Raw genomic sequence first — 15,756 nt, 5'->3', positions numbered from 1 at the left:
AAAAAAAACTGATCTCAAATATTCTACAATTCTGCTTTTTCATTACTGTAAAACTTAACTAATTTGGACTAAAGCAGTATGTAAACAAAAAAAAAAGGACAGAAAACAGCTTTATACATGTTAAATTAAGCCACTTATAACTTTTATGGTAGCAATATGGAGTTACGGAGTCATGGATAGGAAGCTGGTTTTGCAACCAGGAAGACTTGTGTTATGCCTCTAACACGTATCAGCTGTTTGATGTCACCTGGGCAAATCACTTCAACTTTTCAGTGCTCTAGGCAATTATTTTATAAGTTATAGACAAAGTGATGACTTGCACTGGTAGAAAGAGTTCCATTTTTATTTAGAACAAATACATATCAACTTACATAATAGAGTAACTCAGATTAGTGATGGTCTAAATTGAGAAAGGCTCATCCACCAGATACTGGTGGCCAGGTAATTATTATTTTCCAGTCAAAACAATACATGGAGATAACTGATTAGTCAAAGATATAATTACATTATATTTAGTTTAGGAACCATACATTGACAAAAACATGACTTATAGATTTGGTGCTGAGAGGGACCTCAGAGACTATTTAATCCAAGCCCCTGATTTTAAAGACAAAGCTCAGACAGTGGAAGTAACTTAGTTAGAAATGAGGTGAGGTTGGGATTTGAACTCAGGTCTTCTAAATCTAAATCCAGTGTACTTTCCATTATGTTAATCATTAAGTAAGTAATTATACCACTCACCATTAAATACCTCATTAAATTCTCCTGGAGGGGCATGGATGATGAATTTTGCTGCTATGCGCACCTGAAACAGAAATGAAAATATTTATTATAGCACATAAAAATAAATGAACAACTATTTTGAAGGTGAGCAAAGCATACTACCTGCAAAACCTTAAAAAGTAGAGCTCTACTGAAAATACTAGAATGTTCTAATGGAAGTAGAAAAAATTAATTCAAAATTTATTGCCATTTAAAAATCAATACTGATTAAAACATACAACTTCAATATAAAACATGCTGTTTAGAAGCTGGATGATAAAAGCTGTCTAATAATCAAATTTATTTTTACCAACAAATTTTAGATATTTCAGAATATCTTTGATATAAAGCAAAAAAATGTGAACTTTTCCTGAATAGATGTGTGTTATTTAGGCATATGAAAGAAGAAAATCTGTTTTTTAAGGAAAAAAGCTACTGATTCAGTGATTGCAAAGGGTCTGTCACAAAATAGTGGAAAATTAAAACAGGTTAAAAAGGTAACAAGGTATGCAAGACACAAAATGATACCAGAGCAGCAGCTGAGACATTTCAGCCACAAAATAAATGATAGAGAAAACAGCATTAACACAAATAATGAAGCATATTTCAGGCAAGAATAGAATCAACAGCAATTTTCAACAATAGCCTAAAATAGTAAATTAAAGCCAAACATTCACATTCATAATAATAAAAAATAAAAAAATTTAAAGATGATTAAAATACCAGGAATACTACCTTTGAAATGTTTGTAGAGAATATTCATCCTGATGTACCTTAAAGTTATTTTTTAAAAACATTTTTATTAAAAGGTTTTCATCTAAAATTCCCTTTTTAATCTAGGCATTTTTAATAATTCATCACAATTAAGATGTGTGCATTTATGAAAGCAAAAAGTCAAGAGGAGAAAGCAAACAAAAAACCTCCATCAACCAGTGCATTTTCTGGTTCATTTGTAGGAACCCATTATGCTTGTGGAAATAATTTTTACAGCAAGATTATGTATGAGAAGCACTGCCTAAGTAAACTAATATAGACAAAAAAATCAGTACAATAACCCAATGACAATATAACTAAAGTGAACTATTCTTTGGAGAGCTAGTGGAATTTTAAGGTGATATTTATATTTCCAACAAAAATGTAAAAGTTAAAAGACACAAAAATCACATGAGCACTAAATTTTCAATTTATAAAACAGCTAAAACATCAAATTCCATCTGAAATTTCAACACATTAGCTATAGTTTTGCAATGTGGACTTCAATTAGCAAGCACTTAATAAAGGGCCTACTATGTGCCACACACTAACCTTGGAATAGAGAAAGGCAAAAACACTTCCTGTCCTCAAGGAGTTCACAAATCTAATGGGGAAGACAACAAGCACACAACTACGCACAAACAAAATATACAAAGAACAAATTTTGAGGCAAACAAGTGTAGCAGCAAGCACCCCAAGCATCCTCCGGGTTTGCTGCCACCACAGGTTCTTGGATCTGCTTTGATAAAGGAAAGCAACAAGCTTACTTTAATCAGCCATAGATGTATTGTTTACCTAGTCCAGGGGAAAGAGGTCAGCACCCCGAACTTCAGAATATACAGACAGAATTATCAAGACAGAAACAGATCAAGTAGACAGATTTCCAAACTGTCCAACCATTACATCCATACCCAATCAACATCTGGGTTTCAACATCTGGGTTTTTCAAAGCCGGACTCTCAACAACGGCTTCCCAGAATTCAGATCAAATCACAGAACACTTCTCAAAGTGAGCCCCAAAACAAAGCTACACATCAGGGCTTTATATAGCCTTCTCTTGGCTTAGAGAATGTAACAACCTTATTGACCCACTGGCCAATCAAGAAGTATCTACTGAAAAACAAGCCTCCCACCCCAGGCTCCAGGTGCACTTTAGCCTAGGGGCAGGGAAGATCTTTAAATTTGCATTTCCACTACACCAAGGAGGGAAGGCATTACATTGAAGAAGACTGGTAAAGGCATCTTGAAAAAGATAGGATTTTAGCTGAGACTTGAAGATAGCCAGAGAAGCCAGGAAGCAGTGATAAGCATTCCAGGTATGAGGGTCAGTTAGTGAAAAGCAAATGAGTGATGAAATAGAATGTCTTGTGTGTGGAAGAGTGAACAATGACATAGTTACTGAGTCATAGAGTACATGGAAGGGAGTAAGGTGTAAGAAGACTGGAAAGGTAGAAGGGCAAGAGGTTAAGAAAGGTGTTCAAAGTAAAAAAGTCCTAAACCGTCTATCTAGAAAACAGAACATGCAGAAAGAGGAAGGCACAGAACTCTGGCACTTATCATTTATGTGACTGTTCTAAAGGTCCAAAGTATACATTCGGTTAAAAGGGAGTGTCTTGTGAAGCAAAGTCCTTGGATGTTATGCTCCACAAAACATCCCTGAATCAACTACATCAGACATGAAATCTTTCTAGAAACCCAATACACTTGTGGTGTTCACTGATTTACAGAGGGCTCTGTAATGTTTCAAAGTAGCTGAGAAAAAAATACAAGTGAGACTAATGTGAAAATATGTTTAACAGGAATGTATATGTGAAGCCTATATCAGATTGCTGGCTGTCTTGGGAAGGGAGAGGGAAAAATTTTAAACTTATGTATGTAAATGCTGAAAACTAAAAATAAATAAATTAAATTATATTATATTAAAAAATAGATGTCAGAGCTTTCTACAAGCCTCACTGTTACTCTGTGTAATAAATAGGAGGCAGGCTATCTCTCCAAATAGGAGATCCACAAGTTGCTAGAGATTTGCAAAAATTTCATTTCAAATAGGTTTCATGGGGACAGTTACAAGTAGTCTCAGAAGTGAAAAGAGTGAGGAGTGGGAAGGAAGAAAGGAGGGCCAAGTAAAAACCGTTAGTTTTTTGTAGTGTCTGTTATCACTCTATTCCTGAGGACTGAAGCTGACTGGAAGATATACCTTGAACATATGTCCAATATCTCAATTAAACCTCTCTTGCCCTCACCAACAGCCTTCCTCTAGGTGACCTCTAAAGAGGGAAGAATAACTTTTATTATTTTTCTAAGTTACTAAAACAGTTCTGCAAATGTTGGGGATGGGGCAGAGGTTGGAACTACATCTAAACAACACCTTAGGTAACTGGCACTCGACATTTACAGAAAGGTAGCAGGCAAGGAATTAGGCAAAGTTAGAAATATAGAAAAATAAAATAAACTTTGATTTTAGTAGTGGAAAAGACAAAGACAGGTACTACATGAGAATCTTAATATTTACTTTAAACTCTTATTAGGATATTTAAGTTACTAAATAATGCTTTATTACTAAGAATATAGTAATTATGTTCAAATAATGTCAATTTTCTTTCAAGTAGTTCTGATTTTTGTAATACAAGTACATTACAAAAACTATACCAGACAAATCTCTAATGCAGTCAAAAGTTCATCTTTCAGTAAAGAACTTGAAAAAAAATCTCCATCTTGTTATATTATCAACCCAGCACTGCTATTTCTTTTCACCTGATAAACAGATCTTTTGTGTACACTATATATGAAGATAAATAAGATCTTCCACATGGCTGCCTTTTGCTTGTTGCCTCATCATAAATATTGGATATAAAATTAGATCTTTAATATAAAATACTCTTATTATAAGTATATGTGTCTATACTAAACACCCCAAAAAACATCCCTTATATATAGCTAGCATTTTAAAAAGGTTTTAAGTTTTGCAAAGTATTTTACACATGTTGTTTCATTTGAACCATATAATAGCCCCGTAAGGTAGATGTCATAATTATTCTCATTTTGCAGATAAGGAAACTGAGACTGAGAAAGGTTAAGTGATTTTCTCAATGTTGCCAAGCAGCTAGTGTCTCAGGCAGAATTTAAATTCAGGCCTTTCTGACTTAAGTCCAACATGAATACATGGTGCCATTTATCTTCCTCTATATTTATATAGTTAACAAGTGTTAAAGTCAGTTACCACATTTTAATTATTATAAATCTCTCTGAATAATAATTTTCATTCAGGAAAAATGGAATATTTCACACACTCCATATAGAAGAGAAAAAAAATCCAATTTTCCATCAGGATGTAACTGTAACATGACAAAACTGGAATTGACCATCTTCTTTATAAAAAGTCTAAGTTTCAACAATAACAACAAAGTAGAAGTAATATTAGTTAGCATCAGTAAAGCCCCTTAAGGTTTTCAAAACACTTTACACTTTATCTCATTTCACCTCCACAACCTTGTGAACCAAGTGCTATGATTATCTCCATTTTACAGATGAGGAGACTGAGGCAGGTTAAGTGATTTGTCCAGGGTCACAAAGCCAGTATGTATCTGAGGCAGAACTCTAATTCTGGTCATCTTAACTCCAAGTCCAGCACTATCCACTGCTACTCAGTTGTCTCTGCAATATTAATAGTGTTGCTTTAAAATGAGAGATAAATGGCTATGAATAACTCTTAAACTCTCTATCAAGAGTGAATAGAGGGGCGGCTAGGTGGCACAGTGAGTAGAGTGCCAGCCCTGGAGTCAGGAAGACCTGAGTTCGGATCCGGCCTCAGTCACTTAACACATACACACATACAAACTAGCCGTGTGACCTTGGGCAAGTCACTTAATGCCAACTGCCCCCACCTTTCCCCATCCAAAAACAATTAAAAAAAACAAATTCTCTATCAAGAGAATGGAAACACTGATTCAAATAGTTTGCAACTATGACAATATTCCCGTTCTTTTCACCAACTGCTGACTTTCTTTGAACAAACTTTGATGGTGCCATCTAAACATATTTCAGAAATTTCACCTAATTTATTTTGATACGTAAATTTTAAAAAGATAATTTGGTGGCCATTATTCCATCTATACATACCAGAGCCAACTTGGAGACTAACAAGTGAACTGCTATTCTAATTTTGGCTGGGCCATGATTTAAATGCGACTGCTTTTGAAAATTCTCTCTTTACTCATACAGTAAATTAATATCTATTCCCTTTTACTTTCCTTTAAACTTAGATCTGTACATAGTTCCCTATTCTTATACAGTTGTGTACTGTAACAGCATGGCTTGGGTTTCGACAATAATTGATATCTTTATTTTTTTTTTCCCTCCTAAACCAGTTTCATTTAAAACTTTGTAAAATAAAAATTACTTCTAACCTGTCTTTCATGTATGCAAAATTGCCAGGGAATATTTAAGATATTCTAAATTGAATTTATGATCCATCTTCAAGTTAAATTGAATTCCTAATTGTTGTTATGTTATGTCCTATATGTGTTTAATGAATATTTACTATTTACAGTAAAAATTCAATTTATTAAGATGCTTACAAAATGAGATATTCTAGTTAACTGAATTTTTAAAAACTGAATTAACCAAAAATCTTTTTGCTTTAACCCTTACTGAAAATTTTTACAAAAATGTATGTCAAATTCCTGTCTACTTTTTAAAGCAGAGTACAGGTAGTATCAGTTTTTTTTTTTTTTAAAGGATTCTATTCTATTTTATTTTTTTTGGAGGGGGTAATGCAAGGCAATTGGGGTTAAATGACTTGCCCAAGGCCACACAGCTACTCAGTATCAAGTATCTGAGGCTGGCTTTGAACTCAGGTCCTCCTAACTCAAGGGCCAGTGCTCGGTCCACTGTGCCACCTACCTGCCCCAGGTAATATAATTTAACATCAGTTATCTTTAGTAGTTCTCAAAAGTCTGATCCAAGGGCATCCCCTTGGGCATCCCCAAGAACCTTTGCGGGGAGGCCTATAAGGACAAAACTATTTACATAATAACAGCAAGACATTGCTTGCCTATTAAACTCCCCTTTCCAACTATATATTTGTGTAAGCAGAGTCTTCCTTCATATATTTCAAACAAAAAATATTATTGGGACAAACTGTATGTAGAAATAGATAAGCAAATCCAGATATCTTCTATTATGCCAGATATTAAAGAAATTTTCAAAAGTAAGTAAAACTGCCATTCTTCTTTCTCACTAATATTCTTTAATTTTGGAAAATTCATTTTTTCATTAAAATGTTATCTATTTTAACATGCAATAAGTTTATTGCTATGATTTTTAATGAATAAGCTAAGCCCTTTAAAAATAGATATAACCCACATTAAAAAAAAGCTCTTTAAGGTCCTCAAAAAATTTTTTAAGAGGGTAAAGGGGGTCCTGAGACCAAATATTTTTGAGAATTGAGGAACTAATTATTTTAAGTCTCCTAATTAGTCTCCTTCTCTCAAGTCTCTCACAACTTGAGAGGGTGTAAGTCAGGAAAACTGAGTTTAAATCCAGCATCGGACACATATACTAGCTGTACAACCCTAGGCAATTCACCTCATTTCTCTCGGTCTCAGTTTCCTCATCTGTAAAACAAGGACAATAACAGCATTTATTATCCCCCAGGGTTTTAGTGGGGGTAAAATGAGATATCTGCAAAGTGCTATATAAATGCTGGCTACTATTATTACACAATATGGACAAGTAACTTTCCTTAAGCAGAGATTTGACCAAGTAGCTTCCTATTCCCTCTAAGGTAAAATATAGAAATTCCCCTGTTTAACTTTTAAAGCCCTATACAATCTGGCCCCAACCCATCGTTCCAGATTAACTACATTATTTTCCCTATCCCAAAGGACACTCCATCTCTGGTCATTTCCACAAATCTGGAATATACTCCTTTCTTACCTCTCACTTGCAGAGACCTTGATTTCCTTTAAGATATTAGCTTAAATACCATTTTCCCCCCAAGAAGTCTAAATTTAAGTTTCTCCAAAATACTAATTCCCCCTTTCCCAAACAATCTTGTCTTTCATTATTTTGTATAGATTTATATTTACTCATTTTAAATATTTGTTGTATATACTTACATATGTACTTGTTATCTCATTAGAATGGAAGCTTCCTAAGGGTAGGGACTGTTTCACCCCCAGTGCCTGGCACACAGGCCTTTAGTGAACACCTGTTGATTGATCCTTGTTCAGTTTTACTCTATATGTATTCTAATAATCAGTGCACAGTACTTGTGAACAAAACTGAAGCTCAAATTTGGTAAGAAATTTAGTCAGTAATAGCAATTGTTAGCTATTGAGCTTAACTTTCCTAAATTAAGGTTCCTAAATAAGCCCCATAATTACCATTCCCAGGAAACCACCACATAGCACTTACTTATTAGGCATGTCTAAGGCACAAAACTTAGCACAGTGCCTGGCACATAGCAGGCATTTAATAAGTATTTACCGACTGACTAGGCCACACTAACTCTTATCAAGACAGGCAAGGAGACCCATTTGGTACAAACAGGAGTAGTGCAATGGTAGAAGTAGATACTAAGAGTATCCACCAAGGCAAAGTACACAATTTATTTCAGCCCTAGTACCCTTCCCTTTCTCCCATCCATAAATTAATTATTTTAAAATTTTAATTTAAAAATGTATCTACTGAAAGTAAATTATAAATTCAGAAAAAATAATTCTATTTTTATATTGTTATTCTGATGGTGAAATTATGGTGTGATAGTTTATTTTGCTTCTAATAATCAGATAAATTCTCTCCTACACTTAAAATTTTTTTTTCCCTACGCTTACATTTAAAAGAAATTCTAACTTTCCATCCCTTTTGCTTTTATGAAATCACTGCTTTCAAAATCCTCAAAGTCTGTCAATGATTTATTCTGAGAAGGAAAAGAGAATCAGAGTCTTCTCTCTAATTCTACCTCTTCTGACATATTTTTAACTAGTGGTAAAGCAAAGACCATAGTACCTGAATCTTCATTTCAGCATACTTGAAGAAATTATCCATGCTTCTACATGAGTGATAACACCAAGTTACCAACATTTTGATGGTTACAAAATGGAAAATTTTTGTACTTTAAATAACAAAGGGGATCTATATTCTGTACCTCACTATCACATCTTTACTAGCTTCCCCCAAATATCTTCACAATTATTTTTTATTGAACAAAGAAAAATAAAATGATAAATTTTTATAATACCTTTTAATAATTTCAACTGGGCTAAAGAACTAAAACAAAATAATTTTCCTCTAGTGAAATAGGAAAGGAGAAAGAAGGAAAAATGAAACAATTACAAAGCAACTTGAGGATTATTTTAAGCAATTTATTTCAATAATTATCTAAGATGGTTAAGGCAACACAATGCGTTCTTCTCACCGAAGATTCTTTGTATCCCTCCTCAAAAGTCTTCAGAATGGCTTTTTTATGTGTTTCTAGGCAAACCTGAATGCTTCAAGCACTGTGATTTCATTTGGTGCCAGTACCTACCTGTACCAATGCAGACAACAATCTCTCTTTAACTTAGCAGACAGTTATCATGAACTTCTAGAAATTTAAAATCATTTTAAGGCTAAATCATCTCAACTGGTCCTTCACCAGACCATGACTGCAACAGCCCTGGTTTTTCTAGGATTTTATAGATCAACACTTTTTTCCCCTTTACCACTGATGTAATTCAGCTCCATCCAACACAGTAAAATCATTTCATTGTGAGTCTTACATGATTTAAGAGCCCTAACATGAGTTAACATTTTACCTGCCATTAAAAACATAGCTTTGATCACAACAGATGCTTACTTGCAAGATTAACTGTAACTAAAGGCAAACCTGTTTGAATCAGTGGTTCCCAACCAAGTTCCTTGAGGAATGCAAGTGACTTAAGATAGAGACTCTTTGGCTTTTGTTACGTTTATCTCCAATGCTAACATAAAAAGGACAGTGCTTGGCATGGAAAATTTTTTCTTTGTTGGGTTCATTATTCAATGGATATTAATACAACTACTATATAGGGGAGTCTTGAAAATCTGACATTAAAAACAAGTATTCACAGTCAAAAAGACTACCTTATTTAATGATTAACAAAGGCAAAAAAAAAACCCCTCATTAAATTGGTTGGGTTTTTTGTATTTTTAATTGGGGCAGATGTGAATTGTAACTTTTTTTTTTGTTCCTGTTTATATACATTATGGGGGGAAAAAAGGCTTTTTAAAAAATATCACACACAATTTCTTGTTTCTAATACTTTGACCTGATGGAAACCCCTTAGTGTGAATTCTGCTAGCTGTTCTAATGAAAAAGAGGTTATTAATCTCTGACCTAAGAAAGTAGAAGGTCAGAATCAAGGTTCAGAGAGAGTGGACCAGGGTATATTTAAACTAGTAATTTAAAAATGCATATTGAAAATGCATTTTGTGACTGATTTTCAATGCCTGAACACTAATTTTGGAAAAACTAAGACTTTAAAATAGAAGTCACTTGAATTTATCATGCTTTTTCTTGTTTCGGTGTTTTCATTCTTGAGGGTTTTCCTCTATTATATACCACAAAGATAAAATAAAAATAGCTTTTGATTTCTCATCTACCCAATAAAAATATTCTTCAAAAAGTAGGGAAAAGTTAAAAAGCCTAATATATTTATGCTGAACAATTTACATCCATAACTCCACAAAAGATTTTTAAAAAATAATAAAATTAAATTTTCCGAAAATTTATGATAAAATGGGAAAAAAACAAGGAATATTTAGATTTCATGTTATAAATGAGTTTTAAAAAATATTATCTATCACTGAAGTGACAAATATTAAGCTAAAGAATATATATTCACAAGTACATAATTTATATCACTGCTTTTAACAGTTAAAAATGTATGAAATGGTGGGAGTCAAGATGGCGGAGTAGAAGCAGGACCTCCCCATTGATACGGCTTCCACCTTCCCCAATCCAAGTAAAAAGGGAACTCTAAACAAACTTTGGAGCTGCAGAACCCACAAAATGACACAGAGAAGCTAACTTCCCACTGAGGACAGCCCGACAGGTTGGCAGGAATTGGCCAGCGCAGCACTCTGGGAGCCGAGCCCAGCCCCATGCCTGACCAGCCGCCCGCCGGAGGGACTCCAGATGAGCAGCAGCTGTGGCTGTTTCCAGATTTATCAACATATAGATGCGAAGGACAAAGTGAGAGGTCAGTGCAGTCTGGACTTTGGGACCCAGTAGTGGGAGTACGTTGGTTTTTGCCCCCGGGGAGGAGAAGCCACTGAGATGCCAGCACAACCAGCCAGCTCCACATGGCGGCTTCAGCTCCTGGCCTGAAGAGTGTAGGGGGACCAAGCACCAGTCTGAGGGGTAATGTTCTTGCTTTAACCTTCTTGGATCTGGATTGAAGTCTATTGTGTCCAGCTTGCCAAAGCGTGTGCAGACCTCAGAGAGGGCACCCATCTAATACCTCTGGCAGCTGAGAAAACCTCAGCGTTTGGGATGAAAGCTCCCCTGTCTGGTGGCAGAGTCCTACTGTGGCAAAAAGCCCAGGGGTCGAGTGACTGAGGGGTGACATGACCAGGCAAAGAAAACAAAGCAGACAGACGATTCCAACATTAGACTCCTATTTTGGGGACAAAAAGGAGCAAAGCATGGAACAGGAGGAAGACAGTAAAGTCAGAACTCCTGCACCAAAAGCTTCAAAGGAAAATACGAGCTGGTTACAGGCCATAGAGGAACTTAAGGAGCAGATAAGAGAAGTGGAGGAAAAATTGGGAGGAGAAATGAGAACAATGCAAGAAAATTACAAAATGAGAGTCAACAGCCTGATTGAGGAAAATCATACCTTAAAAAATAGACAACTCAAATGGCAAAAGAGGCTCAAAAAGGCAATGAGAAGAAGAATGCCTTAAAAAGCCAAATTTGCCAGATGGAAAAAGAATCTCAAAAGCTCACTGAGGAGAATCATTGCTTCAGAATTAGACTGGAGCAAATAGAAGCTAATGACTTTATGAGAAATCAAGATGCTGTTAAACAGATCCAAACAAATGAAAGAATAGAAGGCAATGTGAAATGTCTCATGGGGAAAACCACTGACCTGGAAAATAGGTCCAGGAAAGATAATTTTAAAATTACTGGACTACCTGAAAGTCATGATCAAAGTAAGACCCTAGAAATCATCCTCCAGGAAGTTCTCAAACAAAACTGCCTTGATGTTATAGAACCAGAGGGCAAAACAGAGATTGAAAGAATCCACTGATCACCTCCTGAAAAAAGATCCCAAAAAGAAAACTCCTAGGAATATTATAGCCAGGTTCCAGAATTCCCAGATTAAGGAGAGAGTATTACAAGCAGCCAGGAAGAAACAATTTGAATATTGTGGAAACACAATCAGGATAACCCAGGATCTGGCAGCTTCTACTACACTGAGAGATCAAAGGGCTTGGAATATGATATTCCAGAGGTCAAAGGAGCTGGGATTAAAACCAAGAGTCACCTACCCAGCAAAACTGAGTATCATGTTTCAGGGGAAAATATGGTAATTCAGTGGAATAGAGGACTTTCAAGCATTCTTGCTGAAAAAACCAGAGTTGAATAGAAAATTTGACATTCAGACACAAGAAGAAAGAGAAGCATGAGAAGGTAAACAGGGAAAGGAAATCATAAGGAGCTTATCAAAGTTGAACTATTAACATTCCTAAATGGAAAAACTGTAACTTATGAATTGAAAATGAAATGAAAATGTAAATGAAATGAAAAATTGTAACTTATGAAACTTTTCTCAGTAGTTGAAGGTAACAGAAATATATGTGTGTGTGTGTGTGTGTGTGTGTGTGTCTATATATGAGGGTATATGGGCATATGAATACATATGTGAATGTGTGTATATATGTTTACAGGTCTACATAGATAGAGGGCACAGGACCAATTTAACAGGAAGGGATGATACTTAAAAGGTGAATAATGAGAGGAGATGGGGAGAGACAGAATGGTGGGGTAAACTATCTCATATAGAAGATGCAAGTGAAAATGGTTACAATGGAGGGGAAGAATAATACACACTAAATAGGGTATCTCACCCTCCAGGAAAGTAGGTGGGGAAGGGGATGAGAGGGGGGATGATGGAAGGGAGGGCAGGCTGGGGGAGGAGGGAAGTTGGAAGCACTTACTTTTGAAAAGGGATGGGATCAAAGCAGAGAATAGAACAAGTGGGAGGCAGGATAGGAGGGAGGGAAATATAGTCAGTCTTTTACAATATATCTACTATGTTATTGTTTTGCATTAGCCACACATGTACAACCTATACTGAACTGCTTATCTTCCCAGTAAGGGTGGGTGACAAGGGAGGAAGGGAATGAATCTGGAATTCAAAGTTTTAAAATCAAATACTCAAATACATACATATACTATTATTAATACTATTTTACATGTAATTGGGAAATAAGATATACAGGCACTGGGGCATAGAGATCCACTGGAAAAGTCAAAAGGGGTATGGGAGAAAATATGGGAGAGAGCAAATTGGAGGAGGGGATATCCTCTGGGCCTGCTATTTTGGGGCGGTGGGTAGGGGAAAAACGGGGAGAAAATTTGTAACTCAAAATCTGGCGGAAATGAATGATGTAAATCAAAAGTTAATAAATCATTTGAAAAATAAAAAAAATAATTTATGAGACATAATAAAAACACTGGAGAACTTATACTGTCCAACATTCTACACAGCAAATTCCTGAAGGACAATTAAAGACAACTTACAATATAGACATAAATATATGTATTAGCATCCCATGGCAACTGAGGAGTAGGAGCATGAGTTTTGGAATCACTTAATCTGTAGTCCAAGTAAATCATCTTTAAAATGGAGATGGCAATGTTTACACTATTTCATATGGGTTAGGATGATCAAGAAATTAACAGATACAACATAAATTCTTATTAGTTACTGTATTTATCACCCATTCTCACCTATATAAGACACCTACCATAAGGATATTCACTCTCTCACTCACCTAACCATGTATTTTCTCCAAATTCTTTTCCTAGTCTTCTCATCTTTTCTTCCTTTCTACTTTCAATGGACCTCTCCTCTCCTGATTGCTTCTTCTTTTTCACTCACTTTTTTCTTCCTCTTCCTCATTTTTTCCTTCTCCTGCAGTTTATTTCTACCACAATAGTAAGATATCATCTATTAATATAAGAAACGACTACACATATACATGTACTATAGTTAAGAATGTTTACATATATAAAAGTCTATAAACACATTTAAAAGTATTTCAGTAACAGTGTGTTAAGACTTTTCTTTGGTACCATGGGATACACTGAGACTTTTAAGAGCCCTTAGAATAAAATTTCTGTGCCCTGAGGTTCAGTTATATCCCAAAGGGGCCCACAGGTATCTTCAAAGGTTCCATAAACTTGGATGGGAAAAAAACTTAACATCTTTATTTTCACTGACCCCTATGTCAAATCTAATATTTCCTTCACTTAAGAATTTAAAAAAAATTATTCTGACTCCATAGGACTTACCAGACTACCAAAGGAGTTGTAGACAAGAAAGGTTATCTTAACCCTGTTCATCAGTCAAATGATTCAACTGCTCTTGCTTTTAAATAGATCCAAAGAACTGATTGGAGAAACTGAGACACTAGTTATTTAAATGGGAATTGCTGGAAGCTTTTATAGTATTTCACAATTAAAACAAAAGATATGAAACATGCTGTACCTCAAATTGGTTTTGTTAAATTTCAAGAAAAAGTTTCCAAGTTTCCTTTAGATCTACTAGAAAAAGATCCACTTCCCAACTTTACAGCCAGCCATACTCTGAAGCAGGTAATTATCCAGGTCCCTGACATTTACCTTCTCTTTGGAACAATATAATGCAGAAGATTGTGAATCTACTTACATGAGGAGTCTCAAGGTGGAGGATCTATAAAGGACACTGGAGAAACTCTCATGAAATAGAGTGGAGAAGTCCAGGGGAGAGATGGGCAGAACATGGCAGCTGTGTCTTAAACTTTGGGATGTCTGATTCACACAGACTAAGGTTTTGGATTATTAGCCTGATCCCTTGCTTGAGATAAACAGCACTCTCAAGACTGTCTTGGGATTTCAGTAACCATCCACTGATTGTCAAGGTGTAAGAAGCCTCAGACTTTCTTTAGCTGTGGTGAATTTTATAACACCTTTCAATAAAAAACATATTCTCAGGGGCAGATTCTATTCAGGATAGAGAAAAGGAAAAAGGATTTATTAAACTTCTATGTGCCAGGAACTGTGTGAAGCACTTCATAAATATTATCTCATTTTAATCTCACAACAACCTTTTGAGGTTATTAACCTCATTTTAGAATTGAGGAAACTGAGGCTGAGAGAGTTTAAGTGAGTTCCCCACAGTCACAGAGCTATTAAATGTTGAAGGTCATAGTTGAACTCAGGACTACCTGACTCCAGGCTGAGGGTTCTATCCACTGTACCACCTGGTATATTCTGAAGAAAGATCCCAGTGCTTCCTGGGATTTTGGAGGGTGGTGAGGGGGAAGGTGAGAAGACAAGGTAGCCATTTGGGAAAATGTATATAGTTAATATCTGATTCAATTTCCTCTATTTCTTTGTTATTCTGTTTAATTTTTTGCTTTAATAGTCATCTAGTTTGATCAGTAAAAGAAGTGACAATGAGGACTCACTCAATTGAAAAAGCTTTTATTAAGACCCTCTTGTGTAGCAGACCTGGAAGATAATAAAGGCAAAATCAAAATAGTACTTTCCCTCAAGTACCCTATCTATCTGTGGAATGGATTAAATGAATAATCCAACAAGACTACAGACCAGGATGTAGCTGAGTGTATAACTCTGTGCACTATAAGGCAAGGGATTTTTTTTTTAACTGCATAAAAGGCCAACCAGAAAAAATAGGAGTACTAGCTCTTCCATCACCCAAAGCAGGAAATAGTGAAAGCTAAAGAATTCTTTGAGGGAAAACAATGATAAACTGAGATGAAAAGAAACTATAATAAAAGATAAAGACTGATTTTCTACAAATAAATTACAACAAAAAACTAACAAAAGAAGCATATGAAAAAGTACAATCTTAGCAACTAGGTTAAGTAGAACTGTATAGATGTAAGAAACACACCTAAATATCACCAGGAAACAAAAAAGCTAGGATCATAATGATTACCAATCTTATGTCAATTATGGGGAAGAAATTCAGGTGGATAGCT

At 35.3% G+C, this 15,756-nt stretch overlaps 1 protein-coding gene across 1 annotated transcript in view; it reads right to left on the bottom strand.

Annotated features, from left to right (window-relative positions):
• Positions 1-15,756, bottom strand: part of CAPZA2 (capping actin protein of muscle Z-line subunit alpha 2) — a 55,307-nt gene that overhangs the window by 26,248 nt on the left and 13,303 nt on the right. Inside the window, exon 2 of the mRNA XM_069107080.1 lies at positions 742-805. Within this exon, the coding sequence (XP_068963181.1) occupies positions 742-805 (64 nt within the window). The remainder of the gene's footprint in view (positions 1-741; positions 806-15,756) is intronic.

This window comes from Petaurus breviceps, unplaced genomic scaffold, assembly GCF_028583685.1.
Source record: "Petaurus breviceps papuanus isolate PSGF00001 unplaced genomic scaffold, PetGlider_PUasm1.0 84, whole genome shotgun sequence".
Lineage (NCBI taxonomy): Eukaryota > Metazoa > Chordata > Mammalia > Diprotodontia > Petauridae > Petaurus > Petaurus breviceps.
The sequence above is the reverse complement of the archived record's forward strand: the minus strand, read 5'-3'. Positions and strand labels throughout refer to the sequence as shown.